The 20,453-nt window shown below is 66.6% G+C and overlaps 1 protein-coding gene across 4 annotated transcripts in view; it reads right to left on the reverse strand.

Moving 5' to 3' along the window:
• Positions 1-20,115, reverse strand: part of KIF26A (kinesin family member 26A) — a 41,837-nt gene extending 21,722 nt beyond the window's left edge. The window contains exons 1-3 of one of the 4 annotated variants that reach the window (XM_067715241.1): positions 19,959-20,115; positions 17,166-17,411; positions 4,584-5,018 (exon numbers count right to left, since the gene is read on the reverse strand). In XM_067715241.1, the coding sequence (XP_067571342.1) occupies positions 4,584-5,018; positions 17,166-17,411; positions 19,959-20,096 (819 nt within the window). In that variant the 5' untranslated portion in view covers positions 20,097-20,115. Of the gene's footprint in view, positions 1-4,583; positions 5,019-8,791; positions 8,939-17,165; positions 17,412-17,552; positions 17,680-17,763; positions 17,963-19,958 lie in introns of those variants that run through there. The other 3 variants (XM_067715325.1, XM_067715410.1, XM_067715488.1) reach the window with 3 other exon arrangements.
• Between the last annotated feature and the right edge of the window lie 338 nt (positions 20,116-20,453).

The following is a 20,453-nucleotide window of genomic DNA, read 5'->3' on the forward strand; positions in this document are numbered from 1 at the left end:
CCCGGCCTGGGTCTGGCTGAGCAACCCCCTGCGAGCAGCGCACGGCCGGGGGCTCCTGGGGGCCAGGGCAGGGCTCACCCCCGCAACACCCCGGGTGCCCACTGCCCCAACCGGCCCGAGGCGGGGCCCACGCCCAGCAGCCCAGGCTGGCCCGGCTACGCTGGCCAGCAAGGCCGCCTGGATGGCAGGGGACAGGGCTGTGAGGTCACGGCCCCACACGGCCCTCCACCCACTCCCGCGGGGCCCAAGCACCCCACCTCCCATGCCGGCATCTCTGCCTTCAGCCAGGACGTCCGGCCCCACCAGCAACGGTGCAGGCCACCCAGCCTGCCTACGGCCGGCCGAGCCCCACACTGACCTGTCGGGGGTCCCGCACGCGCCTCGGCTCCGCCAGCCCACTGGGAGGCCGTTGCCGACTCCTGCCGGAAGCAGAGCCCAGACGCACCCAAAGAAGCCGAGGGGGCGGGGAAGGGAAGACACGACACGACACAACACGGGGACAGCAGATGGGGGGGGGGGCGGCCAAACGGAAAACGTGATGGAGGTGCCACAGCAGCAAGGAAAGAAAAGCATGAGGAGAGGAGCGTAAGGAGGGCCCGCCGTCCCGGGAGGCCCCCGCGGCAGCCTCCAGGCCTCTCTGCAGGGCGCCCACGACGGGGCGCCGGGGTGCCAAGGAGCACGGCCTGGGAAACACCAAGCTAACCCATTCCTTAGGAGCCCTCTGCACCTGCATTCCACATCTGCAAGATTGTGGCCCGTGAAGGACAGCGCTCCCCAGCTCCTCAGGACAAATACCTCTCCGGGGGCCACTTCGTGCCCAGAGGAAAGGTGGGGAGGCAGAGGAGGAGGTGGCTAAGGGGCGGCCAGAGCTGAATCTTGCCCTGCAGGGGGCACGGGTGGCATCGTCCACTGGGCATGTGCCAGGCCCCCTCAAAGCTCTGCCCGGTCACCCAGAGGGCCCTGGGCTGGGACGGTCCTAGCCTCTGCAGGTGCCTTGTCCCGCCCCCGTGTCACAGAAGCACCTCACATGGAAGTGGGGGCCCATCTGTCCAACTTCCACTCCACGGGTGGGTAAACTGAGGCCCAGAGGGGGTACCAGCAACGGGTTAGCCAGGTCAGAGGGACAAAGCTCCCTCCATCCCACGCCGTTTCGGCCTTGTCCCCGAGGACAGGTGAGCACCCACCAGGGACCCCCGCCAGGGTTCACAGGAAGTGGGGGGAGGCAAGCAGGCTGGCACACAGGCAGCAGGAGTCAGGTCCCCAAGCTGGGGCCACCCAGCCTCCATGGACAGAGGGAAATCCTGGCTCCACCAAAAATGACCTCACCTCCCACTCAAAGCAGCGTGCAGCACCTCCTCCAGGAAGCCCTCCATCCTCCCTGTCCAGGCCGAGCCTCCGCTGTCCCAGCCCCTGCGGCAGGCTGGGAACCCTCTGCTCCAGGTCCTCCTCCACGAACTGTGGGGCCCTGCGTAGGGCCCAGCCTGTGTCTACAAGACTAGGGAAGGTTCGCACAGGCTCTGCTAGCCTGGACCCAAGGTAGATGCACCCTTCACCCAGTTACTCGTCCCACCCTCAGCCGCCCCAGGCGGTGCTACCTTTAGCCCACCGTGGGGTCAGGAGGCCAAAGCCTCAATCTCTTGGCATCGGCTGTAAAATGAGCGCAGGTGCCCTGCGAACATCTGACGGGGCCCTGCCAACATGGGGGAGACACCACGGTTCACAGCCGTGTCCCCGTGGAGCAGGCCAGGGCAGAGCACCTGGGGCGGCCCACGGGCACCTCCTTCCCCCACAGTGGCACAAGTGCCTCTGCCTGACAGTCTGGAAAGCAACTGCCCGACTGTCCCGCTGGGCGGCTCCCACTGCCGGGAATCGTCACTGGACACTGAGGAGGTGAATGACCCGGAAAGGGCCGAGCTCTGTGCTCTGGACGGGGAAGCGGGCTGCAGTCTCGACAACAGCGTGGCTGGCTGAGGGCTGCTCCTTCCGGACAGTAGACAGCCATGCGCACAGAACGACCCCCGGCAGCCCACGGGGCAGGCTCCCAGCCACGGCGCCTAGAACACACCAGGCCTTCCACCCACCTCGCCCGCCCAGATCCAAGTCTGCCTAGAGACTGTGGCGCCCAGGGCCGCTGATGGGCTGTGGTGGAGGTTCACAGCACGTCTCTCCAGAGGTATTTAATTCTAGAGCCTAACATGCAGTACTTTAACATTCCAGGGCTGCCTCTAACGATCAATGCCCCGGTTCAGGGGAAATTACCTCATCTGAGTCCAAAAGTTCTATTTATGGTTCTAATAATCTCTCTATTGATCGCCAGGACTGTTGTCTAATTATAAATCCACTCCCACCCACCCTGAACGCAATCAATGCACACATAAAACCAACAGGGAGCCTTAAATGTTCACGTTTTACGGTGTGCAGGCCACCGGCGGGGCTGCCCAGCTAGAGGCCAGTGACCCCACCACAGCGCAGGGAGGCTGCACCGGGGCGCTGTGCCATCCCGCCCTCTCCCACCTCTGCTCACCCCACCCCTCCGCCTCCTGGAGCCCTCAGAGCCGCGGCCAAGCCGTCTCTCCACCTGCAAGACTGCGCTCAGCTCCCTCCCAGGTAAGGAGCCCCCTGGCTATTCCCAGCAGCCTCCTCTGCCCCCATATACTTCTCGCTGGGCCCACCATCTCTGACACTTCCCTCCAGGCCCAGCTCAATGCCACCTCCTCCAGGAAGCCGCCCGGCTCTCTCGAGCCCCTCGGCACATTCCTCCCGGGCAGCCCAGCTCTCGGGCCAGGAGGCACCATGGGACTGGCACGGCAGAGGCTCGCCTCCCTCTTCTTGACCTCACTCAGGACTTAACAAATGCAGGAGTCGGAAACAGTGAGGCCACACCCAGGGGGCGTTGTCACACCAACTGGAGGCTAGTTCAGACCCAGAAGTTCTTCCTGGGAGCCCCCTGTGCACCCCAGGCTACTGAGGGCCAGGGAGGCCCCAAGGACAGGGCAGCCTCAGGCGGACCAGCTCCAGCAGCGAGTCACAGGGGTCCAGCTCCCAGCAAGGGCAGGGTCTCACCAAGGGCCACCCTGGAGGCAGCAACGTCCAGCCAGCACATCTCGGTGCCGTCGGAGGGGCCAGCAAGCCCAGAGGCGGGGGCAGGGCGGGGGTCAGTCCCGCCCAGGGGCTGTACGGACTTTGCCCCAAGAGCTGGGAGCCCTCCTCGTGCCTCCATGTCCCACAGCCCCAGGGGGCACGGAGACCCCAGGAGACATCTGCCTCGTGCTCTATTTCAGAGACACTTGCTGGGCGAGTTGGTGCGGCTGGCGCTGTGGTGACTGGAAAGGCTTTCACAGCCACGCACCCGTCTCCCTGCCCCTGGGGATCCACGGGGGGCGGACGATACAGCCACACTTGTGCCGCACCGCCACCTGCTCCCCCCCGGCCGCGACCCCACCCCCAGCTCTGTCTCCCAGTAAGGCCTCCCCACCTCCATGCACACAGACCAGTCCCTCTGCTTACAGGGTCCCTTCTACTTTGTCGCCTGGTGAGCCCCTATTCCGGGCACGGCTGGGCCCCCAGGAGAAGGCACCCCACCCCACCCCATGTCGTGCAGGGCTTGGGCCTCCTGGGCAAAGGCCCTCCCGGCGCCCAGCACACCTAGTCCCATGTACCACCAAACCCAAAGCAACTCCCTCCAGCGTCCCAGGAGACCCCTGATCCAATAACCCACCCTCTCCCGACCCCCTCCCCACCCTGGTACGCCTTCTCTTAGAAGGAAGACTGGGGGGACACAGAAGCCACTTGGGAGAAACTCCCACCAGAGAAGCCCTGTGACCAAGGCGGGGCCGGGCCCCCAGCTCCACCCTCCGGAGCTGGGGTCATCTCAGGCCGCGGGGCCCTCCCTGGGCACACCCAGCCCAGGTCTGGGGCACCCCCGGCACCCCTGGTGCCCAGAGCTGGTTCCACGGAAGCTATGCCACTGCTGTGGGTGACAATCTGGTGGGCCTGGGGGAGCCCCGGAGCGGGGAGGGGGGTATCCCACAGTCACCCAAAAAGAGGCAGCTCCTGAGAGGCCAGACCCCGTGTAAGTGGGAACGGGGTCCCTACCACCTGCAGGCCCCCCGCTACCCTCCAGGCTCTGTCACCTGTCCAGGGGGCAGGGCTGTGTCACCCAGGGCTGCTGCGCTCCAGGCAGGAGAGCCTGGACAGGGAGTCACCAGGAGGAGATGTTGGATGACGTTCTGATCTTGCCCCAGCAGCCCACAGGGCCCTTCCATCAGCCCACGGCGCCACGCATGCTCTCAGAATGGCCAAACCGTCCCCAACCACAGGCCTGTGCCAGGTGGAAGCGATGTTCCACGGTACACAAGAGGACCCTGCCCCCCAGTGACCTCGTAGGCTGACTTGACGAGGGCCTTGGGAATGTCTGGGGCCTCCTCCAAAAGGCACAGCCCCCCTGCTCTAGGGGGAGCCGTGCTGCAGGGTACCCACTGAGCTGGGCGCTCAGCCCCGGAGAGCGCCCAGCCCTGACCGGCTGTAAGCATCCTGCCTGGTGTCCCAGGGGGCCCACGGCCCACTGCGCCCCGGGCACTCACCAGGCACGTCGGTGGCAGGAAGCTGTTGACCCTCGAGACGCTCCACATGCCCTCTAGGCACTGCTGGGCCTGGATGGTGACCGTGCTCAGTGCCCCGCCCAGGCCGGCGGGTGCCACTGACACCTGGACGCTGGGCCCGGACGGCCAGCCCAGCCCCTTCCTCCTGCCCGGCCCCACTCGGCCCAGCTGCCGCCCCACCGGGCCCACCGGCGCCGGTCCATCCCTCGGGCCGGTGGCGGCACCGGGGCTGGGGGGCATGAGTCCGGGGCCTCCATGGGGGGCGTCAGGGTCCTCGCGGCTGGTGGGCGCTTGAAGCAGCCGCAGAGCCTCCCGTGTGAGCTGGGTCAGGTGCGTGGTACAGACGTCACAGCGGCGCTCAGCCTCCGGGCGACACGCAGGCAGCTCGTCAAGAAGCAGAGCGGAGAGGCACGGGTCCTGGGGGAACAGAGGACAAAGGGACAAAGGGATCAGCGCCTGGGTGCCAGGACTCACCGCCTGGCCCTCACGTCCACGGCGCCAGGCCAGCGTGCGTGGCGGCCGCCGCACCATCCGTAGCTGACTAATAAGCCCCGAACTGTGTCGTCAGCACACACCCAGCAGGAAATAATCATCGGGGCTTGAGGGTGAGGCTTGCGGCGCCCTTGACGACTGCCCAGCTCCTCCTGCCGTCACCACCACGCTCGCTCACAGCTAAGGAGGCGTTTGCACGCTCCCCGACGTGCAGCCAAGGCCGCGGCCGCCCGGCCGAGGAGCAGCCAGGGGGCCGGCAGAACAAGGCATCCACGGCGGGCTGGGGGCAGCCAGCACCAGGGCCCCGGCTGGAAGCAACGTCTATTCCAGAGCCAGTGGAGGTGGGGCCGGGGGGCTGGAGACCCGCCCCCTGCCTTTGCGGCATCTCTAGCCCTGCTCCACAGGGCCGAGCTGGTGATTCCAAGTCCACGGGAAAACAGAGGCCAAGCGCGGCCAGCACAGACAGGAGGCAAGGCTCGATGGCCTCCACGCTCCATCCCGGGCATGGACTTGGTCCCTGCAGCCCACCCCCTGGCCTGCACTGAGGGGGACACACGGGTCTAACTGCAAGCCTGGTAACCAGAGAGGGCTAAGAACAGGAGCCAGGGGAGCCCAGAAGAGGTCCTCGCCTAGCCTGGAGGTCAGGGAGGGCTTCCTGGAGGAGGTGACATCTCTGGAAGAAAGAAGAGGAGGGAGCCAATCCTCAGAAGGAAACTCACTGGAGGGAAGCTGTTAAGAGTCCCATTCCCAGGGCCCAGCCCCTGCACCTCGACCCCCTACCAGGCTCTGCCTCTGCCTCTCCCCGGGGCAGCCCCGCAGGGCTCTGGGTCTATGCTGGGACCAGCCCCTCAGCATCCTTGCCCCTTGCCCGAGGGGCAAGCCCCAACCACAGGTGCCTGGCTGGGACACCCCCTGAGCAGAGCATGAGCCCAGCCCAGCCGTGGCTGTGACCACCCAGGACTTCCCCAGTGTCACCTGACAGAGCAAACCCCAAATGCGGGCCTGGGTCTCCAATTCGGCCAGCTGGGGGACTCAGCCGGCCCCATCCCTCCCCATCACCACAGCCTGGACCCGCCGCAAGTCTGCAGAGCCGGGGCCCTCCCCCCTCCCTGGCCACACTTCTCCCAAAAGGTTCTAGGCAAGGGTGGCTCCAGTCCAGCGGCCCTCTTGGCCAAAAAAGGACTACGACCTCCCCAAACCCTCAGATGCAGAAGCCGTAAGCATCGTGCAGGAGGGGGTGCCTCATTCATCCCAGCAGGGTTCCCCAAGCCTGAGCTGTGGCCAGCCTGACCAGCGTCCACAGACGCCTGGGAGGGCTCCAGAGGGTGACAGCTGGGACAGGGTGGCTTGCCGTGAAAGTCCACTCTGCCGGTCCAGCATCAGAGGGCATCGCTCTGCTTCTGTGTCCCCAAGACAGGCAAACCTCGGAGATATTTCAGTTTCGGTCCAGATCACCGCAATAAAGGGAGTATTGAAATAAAGCTAGTCACGTGAGGTTTTGGTTTCCCAATTATAAGAGCTATGTTTACACCTCACTGTAATCTTCAGCGTGCAGTAGCATTGTGTCTAAAAAAAACAATTTAATGTTAAAAAAGAGCACGGATTAAAAAACGACGCTGTCAGAAAAACGGCGCTGACAGACTCGCTGGACACGGGGTTGCCACGAGGCCTCGGCTCACAGAAAACAGCGCACCTGTGAAGCGCAGCAAAGCAAAGCGCGTCCAACCGGGTGTGCCTGCGCCGCCCCGCGCTCCTGGCAGGCTCGGCCATAGAGCTGCCCCCTCACGTGCCCCCGGGCAGGCCCGGTCGAACGACAGCGTGACCCCAGCCAGGCCAGGCCTTGCCAGCTACCTGATTTACGGGCCGCTCCGGAAGGCCTGGCTTTTCTCCAGCAGGGGCTGGCGGGCCCCAGAGCCTCGGAAGCGCCCAGCGTGTCGGGTCCCAATCAGCGACACCACCCCCGCCTGCTGCTCCCCCGTGGGGCCCCGGGGAGGCCCGGAAACGCCGCGGGGACCCCACTCGTGTTGCCCGTGGGCCACAGATGGAATCCAGACGGCAGCCCAGCCACGCCTGGCTCCCACGGGCCGGCTGTCACTCCATCCCCCACCCCCAACCCCGCCAGTTTTCCAGGCCCAGCCCTGATGACTCTGGTTTTTCCACTCAGCGGGAGGCAGCTAATGGTGGGCTGGTGAGAGGGCGAGGGAGGGCGGCCGCTAGAGCCATTAACCAACTTGAAAGGCGGCCCAGACCCCGCCCGGCCCAGGCCCAGCTGCCCATTGTTCTAGGGCCTCTGCTTCCGGGGAGCCCTGGCATCCCCTCCACGGCCTGCACAAGAGGAGGCGGAAGGCAAGTGGGAAGCGCAGGGCATGGGGGGCTGCTAACAGCCCTGGGCCCCCACCAGATCCCCACCGCGCGGCCACGGCAGCCCCCCGCCCAAGCCCCGCCCCCAGCCGGTCCCGAGGAATCCAGGTGGGGCGCCAGGGAGGCCCCAGCGGCCCCAGGCCTCAGGCTCTGAGCATCAAAGCCCTACGTGGGAACCACAGGGGTCTGCTCCGGGGGGAGAGGGCCCCCCTAGCTCAAGCACACCCCGCACAGGGAGACAAGCCCAGGGCTGCCCGGTCACCTGCTCGGTGAGCCAACTGAGGGGGTTTCTGCGCTCGTGGCCCCCCAGGTCTCCCGAGTCCTGCCTCACAAGTTCCCAGGAAGGCCAGGCCCACCCCATGGCCAAAGCCCCCTTGAGGGGCCAAGTACCCCCTTGCAGCAATGGCAGCCGAGCCCACCCCTTGGGGGACCCTCCCATCATCACTGCCGAAGGCTGGCTGATCCCCCGGGCCTCGAGAGGCTCCCGGCGTGGGGCAGGCCCGTCTCTCCAACCCGTCTCCTGTCACACACGTGAGATGGCAAAGGCCAACAGGGGGAGGGACCCGCCTGGGGTGACCGCACAGAGAGCCCAGCGGACCCTGAGCCCCTCAGACAGGCCAGGCAGCAGCGGTTGGGCCACCACAGGGGCCAAAGCGGCGCTCGGGCAGCAGCTGGGCCACTGAGCAGCCTGGGACAGTCACTGCACGCTGGTCACTCAGAAGCACAGCCCTCGCTGGAGGGACCAGCCGGGGGACCGCAAGCTTTGGGCAGGACAGGCCTAGAGCCAGGATCCCCGCCCCCAGCTGCTGGCCCAGCACTCGGGGCTCCAGGGAGGGGGCTTCTCCTGGGAGCTGGCACGGGCCACTCCCAGGAAGGGCCCCAGAAGGTGAGGGGTGACGGCACCTTCCACACCACTGCCGACCCCTGGGCAGCCCTCAGGGAGACAAAGGCCCCTCCCCACTTCTCAGCCACCCCTTCCCCCCAGTGCAGCCCACAGTCCTCAGACCCCAGCACAGGGCGGGGAGCTGGGGGACGCCTGGGAGGAGCAGCCCTCCCTCCCCCGGGCCTGGTCTCCTCTCCCAGCCCTGGAGCAGCTCCTGGCAGCTCCAGGGTCCACAGGCCCAAGTTCCAGAATTTTAACCCCTGAAAGCCCCGGCCACCGTGCAGCCTGGCACCCACCCCTCCCCTCCAGAGCCCAGCTCCTTCAGAAAGACAGTAGTTTTCCTGCTGCAAAATATTACTTTCAGTTTCCTCTTTGTGGCCTAATCAGATATTTCACTTGCATCTGGAAACTGTTTTTCTTAATTTGATTCAACTTAGCGTCGCGTACCACCTACCCTGCACGCTGCCTGGCTTTCAGGGAGCCTCCCCGCACTTAAAAATGATGACTTCTCACTCTTCGCTTTGTTTCTGGGTCTCCAAGTTGCTTTAAGTAATCCTTCCATTTGCTCCTGTGAGGGAGCCCTGGAGGGGGCCGCGCTGCCCCACCATCACCACCAGGAGAGGCCTCCCCAGCCTGGCTGGCCAGGCCCCCCAGCAGGGCAGGCGGGGAGCTGACCAGAAGCCCCCCACCCCACAGCCACGGATGCCCCCCGGGAGGGGGTGGGAAGGGGTTCTATTCCCCAATTCAGAAAAGCCCCCAGGCCGCAGGGCTATGAGGCAACCCTCTCTGAGCCCCCATCACCCCGTCTTTTAAAAGGTGGCCTGGGCACCCACTGGCAGGGCGGCTAGGAGAGCACATGGGCCCAGAGGCCAGCCACACGGTCAGGCTCGACAAGCAGGCACTGAGCAAGGTCCCACCAGCCACAGCTCCCTCCGCCCCATCCTCCCTTCTCTCCACAAACAAAGCAGCTGGGCCGTGACCCCGCGCGGCCCCCTTTTCCGGAGTTGACAACAGGTCCAGGAAGGGACCCCTGGCTGCCGGGCCGGGCGCTGCCCTCCCGGGCTCTGCTGTCGAGGACATTCCCAGGTCGCGTGCAGCGGGCTCGGTTTCCAGCCACACCGCAGCCATCCCAGGCCCTCCCTCCCTCCCTCCCACCCAGCCAGGGCCTCACCAGGGGCCCGGCCCCCAGCCCCAGGCCCCACCACCTGCTGGGTCCAGTGGGATGCCTGGAGACCCAAACCCAACCCTCCCTCTGCCAGCCAGGCCGCCAGAGACCACCCCGGCCTGCAGGCCTGCAGCTCTGAGGCCCCAAGCTGACACGGGGGGAGGGGAGGGGGGCCGCAGCCTGGCCCACCCAGCGCTGCCCAGCACCTATCCCCAAGACCCTGTGCCAGGCACCGGCCAGCTGGGCAGCTCGGGGCACACACTAGCTCATTGAGACCTCCTCCCCTCAACGGCCTCTCTATCCTCCACACGAGGCCACACAGGGTGGCGGGGGCCCGGGGGGCTAAAGGCCAGACAGGCAGGACGGCCTCAGCGGGTGAGGGTGGTGGAGAAGCAGCTCTACCAGGACACCCGCCGCAGGGTGGGTCCGGCGCCCAGCCGGACACAGCCTTCAGTCTGACTGTCCACCTCTGGAGGCGAGCACAGCCTGTGGACCTCAGTTTCCTCTTCCGGACAACGGGCCGTGGCAGATCGCACCCCGCAAGCCCAGCCACGGCCAGGGCCCCCAATGCCACTTGGGAGGCTCTGAGTCCCGGCAAAAGGGGCAGGTGCAGAAGCTGAATGGGGCCCCTGCCCCCAGGTGGCCCCAGATACCGTGTCCTCCTGCACACAGGGCCACCCCCGCCCACCAGCCCCTCCGACAAGCCTGCCAGAAGAGCCCGGAACTACGGCTCTTTATCGGAGGGCTTCCCAGGACCCCCCAGGCCCCACTTCTACTCCAGGGCTGGAGCGCAACTGCACTCCACCCCACCTCCCTACCTTCGACCTCATCCTGCTTTCCCCTTGTCACCCTACAGGGCACCCAAGACACAGTCTCCGCATGTGCTCCGGGCAACCCCATCCTCGAGCTCTTGATGCTCCACCCCTGGAGACCCTCACCCCACCTCTGGGCTAATTCCAGCCCAGATCAAATACCACCTCCTCCAGGAGGTCCTCCTGGGTGCCCCTTTCCAGAGCCCTCCCTCCCAGGGCCCTTTGGTTAAGAGCACAGACTTCAGAGGTGGAGAAGCCAGGGTGCGTGGCCTCGGGCAAGTCACTCACACCCGTGTGTCCGCTACTTCCTCCCCTGGCACGTGGGGTGGTGGAGCTAAGCACATAATTCCCAGAGGCCTGCTCACTGGTGACGAGTTTTGAACAGGCCAAGTATGTGGGGCTGGCGGGGATTCCAGGAAGCAAAACTGGGCTGTGGCCTCGCACCAAGGCTGTGTGGGGGAGGATGGCGACGGGGAGCCTAGGACGGGGCAATTCGGAAGGAGCCGACTCTGCAGCCCACACCCCCGAGCAGGGCACGGGGCAGGGCCAGCGCCCGGCACGCTCCACCCGGAAACGGAGGCAGTTGCGCAGGCCAGCATCCATCACACGGGATCAGAGGTGAACGCACACGGCGGTGTAAGGACATCCACCCAAGGCGGACACAGCAGCCTGTCCCTGGGCCGTGTAGGACCGTAAATCCACCAGCCCCAGGCACCCAGCTGAGTCCAACCACCCCTGCCCCAGCCCAGCGCCCACAGCCGAAGCCTGGGATGCTGCCCGGGGGGGCAGGGACCAGACCAGATGAGTCCGGGGAGCCCTCCCAGGAGCCCTGCGGTCCACATTGGTCCCTCGGCCACAAAACGTAGCACCAGAAGCAAAAGCGCCCCTTCACCCAGAGGGGGCCAGAGTGTCTACTCAGCCCAAGGACGCTGTTCCCAGACAGGGCAGCTGAGGTCCTGCCAAGAAGCGACCACACCACAGGAGCTGGGGCCACGGGAGCTGGGGCCACAGGAACTGGGGCCACGGGAGCTAGGGCCACGGGGACTGGGGGCCACAGAAGCTGGGGGGAGAGGCTTGTCCGCCACGCGTCCACCCAGTGGGAATGAAGATCACGGGGCTCAGAGGTCAGGGCTCAGGGGTGCATGACCAGAGAGCAGCTCCCAGAGGGTCCCAGACAGCCCAGACTGGCTGCTTCCAGAAACCTGACAGGGGACAGCCTGGCCCTGAATGCCACCCCCCACCGCACGGGTTCCCCGTCCCCAGGAAGCAGACGAGTGGACGGAGGCCAGACGCACTGAGGGACACTCGATCCACTTCCATCCTGTTTATTTATTCATACCCCGCACCTTCTTGCACAAAAACTGCGGTGGCTTCCAGGAATTACTCGGCATAAATTGGAAGTGAAACCACGTGGCTAGAGACAGTCATGTTAGAGCAGCTAGGAACGATCAGCTCCCACAGATGTGTGAGAAAGGGCCCATGCGGTTGGCGGAAGCTGAAGACTGCATTTGCTGTGAGCTTCCTGGCAGGCAAAGGAAAAAGGAAACTAGACTTTCCTTGCCATTCAAGACCACAACCAGCTCTTCCAACTGCCAAGTAAAAGATCCCTTCAGGACACTCGAGGGACCCTTGAGAAGGCCCCAGACCCCCTCCCTTAAACCATGCCAGACCAAGACAAGCCCCCGGAAAGGCACTGAGCAGCCCGAGGTACAGGGGTGACACCCTGACCCTCCCCCTTTCAGCAGAGAGGCAGTGAGGAAAGTCACCACAACTCACTCCCCTGCTCAGCCCCAGTGCTGACTGCAACTGGACTCCCCTCAAGAAGCTCCCTACCCCAGACCCCAGCCGGCCCCCAAAGCCCCATCTCCGCCTCTGGCTGACGTTCAGAGGACAGGTGTTTAGGACCCGAAGCTCAGCCCCGCCCCCACTGCCCACCCTCACTCCCCGAAGCCCCAGACCAGCAAGGACCCAAGACGGGCACACGGATGGGACCAGAGGAAGTTCTCAGGGACAGCAGGGGACACCAGCTAGACCACCGCCCACCTAGGGAGGAGGGGGCCAGGGCAGGGTGTGGAGGGGCCGGCCGAGGTCTCGCAGAGGCCAGGTGGCAAGGCCAGGCCTGACCGGCCTCCTCCCTCCTCCCGCCCAGGCTTGGTCCCCGCGGCCTGATCCCTCCCCGGCTGAGTCATCAGTCCCCTACCAGCTGGGACAGTGCCCAGCAGCCAGCCCCAGGGAGCACCGGCCCCTCTCACACCTCCCAGCTGCCTCTGGGGCTTGCCAACACCCGGCTCAGCAGGAGAATGCTGTTGACACCAGGCGCCCCGCCCCGGGGAGCCCCCCCAGAAGCTGGTGGAGCTCAGGCCAGGCTCCAAACAGCATGCGGGACACGGGCCCAGGGACTGTGACCCCAGGTGGCAAATGTCCAGCACCAGCTGGGCCAAGCCCCTGCCGCCCCGGGACCCCACCGTGGCATACCAGTGCGGTCAGAGCTGGGGGCAGTGGGGACAGACCACCACTCCTGAGCCAGGCCCCAGAGAGAGATGGGAGGGTCTCCAGGCCTCTAGCCTTAGAAGCCTGGTCACTCACCCCGAGCTGTGCCCAGGGTGAGCCCACGGCCTCCCGGCAGCCTTCAGACTCGCTGTCCAGCTTGGCGAAAAACACGAACCAGTGCTGGGGCTGCATGGGTGGGCAGTGGTTCTGGAATTCGCAGGGTGAGGGAGGACGAGACCCCCCCTGTTCGGGTGAGCGAGAGATTCCCAAGATCGAAAGGAGAACTGATCACTTCCCCCATCTGAGCACTAATCAATTCAGTGCCGTGTTGACACGTGGACGTCACGGGTTCCAGAAGAGTCACCACCTCCACACGACGCGTCTGGGCGGCAGCTGGAGCAGATCCCCAAGCAGGATCCCTGCCCCCCACAGCTGCAAGGGGCTGGGGACCGCCATCCTCCACAAGGGCCTCATATGGGGCGGCGGGGAGAGCCAAGATCCAGTCCAGCAGCCCTCGGGGTGAACACAGCAGGGTGTGCGAGGCAAGATCTGGTCACTCAGTCGTTCAACAAACGTTTCTGGGTGACCCAGACCCCATGCCTGCCCTGACAGAGCTCCTGGCCTGGGGGTAGCACACTGGCCACAGAGACCACACAGTGGCCGTGGAGTGTGGGAAAGGCTCAGAAAAGGCGGGGCCAGGTGGCAGCAGGGGTAGCCTCTGGGAGGACAGTGGAGATGTGGGGGAGGGAAAGCTCGGGGGAGGGGAGGGGAGGAGAGGTTCACTGCACATGGAGGGCCACCAGGCTCTGTGCCAGGAGCTCAAAGTGAGGCCACTCAGTGAAGAAGGGGCCCTGTGCCCAGGGGCTGTGCCTTTCGGGGGGCCTCGGTCTGGGCTCAGTCTGGTAGGGCCCAGGTGGACAGCAGGACCCAGGACTGGCCAGGGACCCTCCTGAGGGCTCCACAGTTCAGAGAGTCCCCTCTGGCTGCCCTGAGGGCGGGCAGCTGTGGGTGGGCTGGGCCGGGGGACAATGACAGGGGCCTGCAGGAACTTGGTGACCAGTTTGCCAGGGAAGGCTGGGGCCTCAGGTTCTGACTCGGGGGATAGAGTGGCCAGTACTAAGCTGGAGGGCACTCAGTCGTGGAGGAGAGGAAGGCCTGGCTTTGGTCCCTGGGTGGGGGGTTCTGGGAGCTCCCAGCAGAGGCCTCTCAGAGGCAGGGGCAGGGAGAGCAGAGCAGGGAACTGGCAGGACCACCTGGGGAGGCTGGGGCAGGGGGAGGGGGTCTGGGGAGAAGCAGGGCATCTGAAGCGGGGCCCACGGGAGGAGCGGCCCGTGGAGGCCACAGGACAGTCCGAAGGGCGTGCTCCAGGCCACGCAGAGGTCCGAAGGGGTAACTCAGAGACAAGGCCTTGGGCCCTGGTGAGAGCAGAGGTGGCTCCGTGGAGGCCCAGAGGCCCCAGCCTGGCATCCCCTCCACAACCAGGCCCACCGCCCCTCCCAGTTCAGGCAGGACGGTCTCTGGGCTCCAAGCTGGGCAGGCAGAGCATGTTCCCTCCCCCACGGCCCCCAGGGACACTGGGGCTCCAAAGCAGGGGGCACAGTCCTATCTGCTCCGCATGGATGAGGTCCCTGGGCGGGAACCACGGTCATCCTCACTGCCCAGGTGCGGAAACTGAGGCAGGCGCAGGGAGAAGGGAGCAGAGGCAGCAAGGGGGAGGCGGGCCCTCCACCCAGGCCGCCCGCCCACCTCCCATGGGCACCAAAGACCTGGGCACAGCATGACCCCCGAGCCTACATCCCAGCAAAAGCAACAAGGGCTGAGGCGTACGGGCCAGCCCGTGCCAGACGTGGCCCAACACACCTGTGAAAGGGGTGCGAAGGTGGCCCCAGGTACAGAGAGGGAAACCGAGGCCACGAGCTCTCAGCGAACCTGCCCAAGGCCCCAGCCTGGAGCTGGCAGCTGGCAGGAGGGTGGGCAAGAAGCCAGCGGGGAGTCGAGCCCCGGCAGGGATGCCTCAGGCAGAGGATGGGGTGGCCGTCCCTCGACCCTTGCAAGGCTCCCTCCCACCTGAGACCAGGCAGGGACCGCAGGGGCAAGGGCCTCTCAGCCAGCCTGGGGTCCCAGCTCCACCCTCATCCCAGGCCAGGGGAGCCCAGCAAGCCACCTCCGGCCCGGGGCCTCCCCAGATGCCCCAAGCATGGGACTAAGTGAGATGACAGCCAGCAAAGTTCTCTGTAAACTGAAGCACTGTTCTCACAAAGCTCATCTCCTCACGATGAGAAACAAGAAAGGGCCCTAGGGAAAATTCTAGACCACAAACTACATTCCAGTGCCTTGTCAGTCTCAGAGCAGAGCCCAGTGCCCCTGGACCATCGGGCCAGACTCCTGGGAGGCCCCCCTGGGGCTCACCCAGAGCCGGGCACACGCGGGTCCCCCCGGCTGCCCCAGCCTCCTTCGCAAACCAAAAGCAGAAGCAGCTGCACAAGCCCATCCCGGGCACCGTCTCCCCAGCCTGCCTGCAGGAAGCTCTGGGCAGGCCGGGTGAGGCTGCAGGCTGTGCGCGCATCAGCCTGGGTCACACAGGACAGTGACACCCGCCAAGGCCCCAGCCACCTTGTCCCATGTCCCACGGCCCGGGTGGCTCAGCCCAAGGGCCTGAAGCCCCCTTGGGCCCACTCCCACCCTCTCTGGAGAAACAGTGGATGACGGGGCCCTCCCTTCCTCAGGCACGGCACCCTACAGGTTGGACAGCACCCCAGAAGGGCCGCTGGAGGCTACCCCCATCTGACAAAGGAGGAAATGCAGCGGGGGAAGGGCCCAAAGAGATCAACAAAGCCAGAGACCCTGGTCTGCTGCGTGAACAGGCCGCTGGGTGCCAGGGACAGCTGGGGAAGGGGGTGAGCCCTCACCTGGCACTGAGGGGTGCCCAGTGTCAAACGCCAAACTCGGGGAGGCCAGGGGAGGTGGAAGGTGAGCACTATGGGTGGTCCAGGGCCTTCCCTGATGAGCTGTCTGCAGGAAACGACCACTGAGACATCCAGATGAGGGACCCCGAATCCACCGGCGACTGGTGTGACCTGCAGCTCTCTCCACCAGGATCCCCTGCCCACCTGCGACCCACCGGCCACATGTCCAGCACCACCAGGCAAAGCCCAGTTCAGTCACTAAAGCCTCTCCTCTCTCTGGCCTCAATTTCCCCTAACAGGGTAGTAAGATGGCCCTGTGGCCCCGTCAGGCCCCCAGGAGTCTAGCCCAGAACACCCTCTCCTGGGGCCGTGAAGGTCTTCTCACGTCTTATCAACCAGATTCAGGCCATGTGGGGCACAGAGCGTGGCAAGGCTGCACCCTGCTCAGGGCAGCAGATGCGGGAGCGTGCAGCCCCACCCCAGGACGGGCCACAGGCCCCCTCCCCTGACCGCAGAGCGAGGGTGCCCAGGACACAAACCAGACTCACATCCCCACTCCCAATGCCGCGGGGAACACCGCTGGACCCCAGGAGGCCGGGGTCTCGCCCAGACAACAGGGCCTCCTCGGAGAACTATATTTAGATTCAATGGGGATTATGCAGGCTTACTTCCCAAGACAGCTTTCAGAAAGGCTGCAGGTCGGGCGGGAAGGGCTTCCTCTGGAGAACCCCCCCCCCACCCAGCCCCCAGCTTCCCAGGCTGTGCAAACTTCCAGAGCGCATTGTTCCTGGAACAATGGTCCCTGCTCCTTCCAAGACCAGGGCAAGCCCGTTGGCTACAGAAGTCGGCAGAGCGCCCTCCCCTGGCCAACACCTTGGCAGCTGGGTCTGGAGCCTGGGGGGCCAGATGGGTGGCCACTGCCTAAAGTGGCAGAGCCCCAGGCTGTGGGCCACATGCAACTCTTAGCTATGGCCCTGGGAGGGGACAGGGAGGGGGGCCCCCCTCACAGCAGCTGGCCCACCCTCTGGCCCTCCAAGCCCTCCTGCCCCAGGTGTGCAGTTTCCAGACACCTGGCTGGGGGCCCAGGTGCTCCAAGGGCAACAACGCACCAAATAACCTCTTGCCGCTGGCAAGGCAGGAGCTGTCCCGCCCGGGGTGGAGGCCCCGCCGTCTCCCCCTCTTCTCCCTCTCCCAAACACACACTCGGCTTCCAGCTGTGGGACATCTGCAGCAGAAACGCCCACCCAGCCCCTCCCATCAGACAGTGGGACCCTCTTAGGATGAAATGCCTCAACTCACACACAAGGTGTTAACAGACGGGAAACCGAGGCCCAGAGAAGGGAAGGGACTGGCCCCAAATCCACGGTGGAACCTCGCCTCCCTCCGGGCCCCGAAGACTCCCAAGTGTCAGCATAGAACCCGTCCCAGGGGGCGGCCTGAGGAAGGGTCACTTACCCGGAGGGGTGTCCCGGGCCCGCCGACCAGCTTCCACGCCTGTCGCTTGAGCTCGGCGAGCTTCGTGTGGCAGTGGCGGCACCAGCCGCCTCCACCAGCCGAGTGGCCCTGCTCCGCGCCCGCCCCGGCGCCCTCGGGCGCAGGGCGGCTGCCGCATGGATCCTGCTCGGGCCCGGCGGTCAGCCTCTTGCGGGGGGGCACCTCCAGCAGCTGCAACGTCTCGCGGGCCGGGCCGCCCTCTGTCACCTGGTGGGGGGGGCAGAAGGGGACAGTGAGCTTGGGCCGCTGGGCGGCGCCACCCCGGTACCCAGCACCGGAGACTCCCGACCTCAGAGCGACCCAGGCCGAGTGACTCACTCGACAAAGTTACGAGCGCTGGGCACGAACCTGCAGCGCAACGTGTTCTTCCATCCCGGGAGGGCTTCATTGCCCGCCACCCCCCCCAGCAGGAGGCCCGTCGCCACCCGCGCTCCGCTCCAGGCCCGGCCCCCAGGGGCCGCCGCGCACCCTGCCAGTGTCCTCTGCGTCCCGGGCTCGGTCCCGGGCCGTCCGCCGGCCCCCCGTCGCCCGCCTCCCTCTCGTGCCCCGCTGCGCGTACCGCGGGCTGCGCCGCACACAGGGGGGCGCCGCGGCTGCCCATGGCCGGGACGCAGGAAGGGCTGGGCCGTCGCTTCGGGGCCACGAGGGCTCTCCGGGGTCGCCGCGGCTACGTGATCCGACCTGAGGACGCCCCCATGGCGAGGCCGGCCGCTCCGAAGTTCGCGGAGCAGGCAAGTGGCGGAGAGCGCGATGGCTGTGGCGGCGACCGCGCTCGGAAACGAGGGCGGGGCCGGGGACTCCGGGGGCGGGGAGGGGCGGGGCTCCGGGAGAGCTGTCCCGCCCCGCCCAAGCCCTCGCTCTGCAGTGTGTGGGGGAGGGGGTCCCGCAGCGCCGCGCGGCCGCACCCACTCCGAGGCCCCCAACCTGTTAGGCGAGTCCCAGCCCGAGGGAGGGGCGCTGGGGGCCGCGGTGAGATACCCCGTACACGCGCGCGTATGCGCCTTCCTGCTCCTCTCCTGGGACACTGGGGTCTCCTGGGAGGCCCCAACCCACTCGTCACTTTACAGGCGAGAAAACTGAGGCCGCGGAGGGGAAGGTCTTGCCCAAGGTCACACAACAAAGTGGAAGGGAACCCCGGCCCCCAGGCTCCCGATCGCTTTTTCCTGAAAATCCAGCGCACTCCGCGTGTCGGTGGCCACACTTTGGGTCTAACTGTCACGCATGGGTGAGCATCGCCGGGCTCTGCGCCTCGGAACGTGCAGCGCCCATGCCAGTCTATCTGTGCCTAGGCGTGTCTGCAAACGGCACGCGAGTCTTTGCAGCCGCGCGTGTGCAAGAAGGCCGGTGTGCGCGCCGTGCGCCCGGGAAGAGGGAGGAGGTGGCCCTGGGGGTGTGCGCGGGACCTGTTGTCAGCCGGCCGGGCAGATGGGAACTTAGCTCCGGAATTAATTGCCTGTTAGTCTCCGGCTGGGAGGTCGCCCCCCTTCTCCGGCGACCAGTTGCTCCCGCTCCAGCTCAGCCCTAAGTGTCTTCGCTATCCGAGGCGGCAGGCGGATCCGGGTCCGGCTCTGGGTCAGCCAGAAATCCAGGGTCGGGCTCCGCGGGCGCGGCCACCCGGTTTCTCGCGACGCGAGCGCTCCCTGCTGGCCGCCGCGCACCCGCCGCCGCGAGGCTCGGAAGAGGCCTCGCGCCACACGTCCGGGGCGAAGAGGTACGCCGGGGGAGGGGGGCTAGAAGGAGCGGAGCCAGAGCAGAGGGCGGCTGGAAAACCGCGGCCCAGGCGGAGACCCCAACCGCAGCTCCCCGGCACGCAGTGCGACCCTCACACAGATTCGAGCCGCTCCCCGCCTCTCCTGAGCCCCTCAAAGCGACTCCTTCTTTATGTTTTGCCCACCCTGCCTTTCACTAGAAAGGTCCTCTCCACCTACGCACTCACTCCCCAGAAAAGAGTGGAGCGGGGTGATCTGCCCCTCCTGGCTCTCCCAGTTGTTCTTGGCCTGCAAAGCGGCGAGGGGAGCATAAAGTGGGCAAAGGGTCCCCACTCTCACTCCACGGTCCCACGTCGTCCAGCCCCTTTCCACTCGGCCTGGACGCCGAAGCTCTTCTCCTTTTCTAGCTCCTCGAAGGAAAGGGGCGTCACCCCCGTCCGGATCTGGGTACAGCGGGACATCGCAGCCCCCGCCCCTCAACTGCTCTGGGACACAGACACACACATACGCAGGCCCGGGAAGCGCGACTCTATAGCACGCCGACGCACACACTCCTCACCTGCACCTCCGGAAACACATCGGCCCCAGGAGCCCTTGTCCTATGCCCCGGGGCCGGCCACACCCGCAACTTCGTTTGTCCGCACGGCTGCGGCGCTTCCAGAAGCACACGCTCACACCCTACACCCGGGTTCCCGGGGACGGCCAGACACGGTCCCGCGGAACCTGGACCACCTCGGGACTCGGGATCAGCCGCGAGACCCGCGGCCCCCAGCCTTTCCCTCCCCAGCAAGGCGCGCGGTGGGACTCGGAGTCCCTGCGCTGCGCTCTCCTCCCTCGCCGACAGTCCCCCGCTCAGGACGCCTCGCTGAGGGGAGAGAGAGAGATAGGACAGCACTAAGGGGGAAAAGTGCGGCCCGGCCTGCGCGACGCTGCTCGGGACCTGCCGCCTCTTTCCCGGCGCCGCACCCTGGGCCGCGGGAGCCGCGCCGCGAAGTAGCGGGACGGCGCCTCTGCCGCCAGCCGGGTCCCGCCGCCCGGCCCTCACCTTGGCTCGCCGCCGCAGGAGGTGGCTGGTGAACCCCAGGATGATCTCCGAGTCCAGGCAGAGCGCCCCCATCTCCAGCAGGCTGGGCGCCTTGCGGGGCGCGCCGCGGGGCGGCTCGGGCGGCCCCGGCAGCGCCATGGAAGAGCGGAGCGCGGGGAGCAGCGGCGCCGCCGCCGCCGCCGCCGCCTCCCCGCCCGCGCGCTCACTGGCCGCGCGCCCGCCTCCGCCGCGCTCCGCACCGCGCAGGGCAGCCCGCCAGGTCCCCAGTCCTCCGCGGCCCGCGTCGGCGGCCCCTGCGCTGGCTCCGCGCCGCGCGCCCCCGCGCTCCGGCCCCGCCCGCCCGCGCCGACAGCGCCCCCTCCGCCAGAGCGGCGAGCCAGACTCCTGGCCACGCACACCCGAGGAGGAGGGGCGGGGGGCGAGTACCCTGCTGGCCCTGGGGCGGAGGATGGGGGCCCGGACCCGGCCTGGGTCCGCACCCCCTTGCTTCGCGCG

The sequence above is a fragment of the Pseudorca crassidens genome, chromosome 1, assembly GCF_039906515.1.
Source record: "Pseudorca crassidens isolate mPseCra1 chromosome 1, mPseCra1.hap1, whole genome shotgun sequence".
NCBI classification, from domain to species: domain Eukaryota; kingdom Metazoa; phylum Chordata; class Mammalia; order Artiodactyla; family Delphinidae; genus Pseudorca; species Pseudorca crassidens.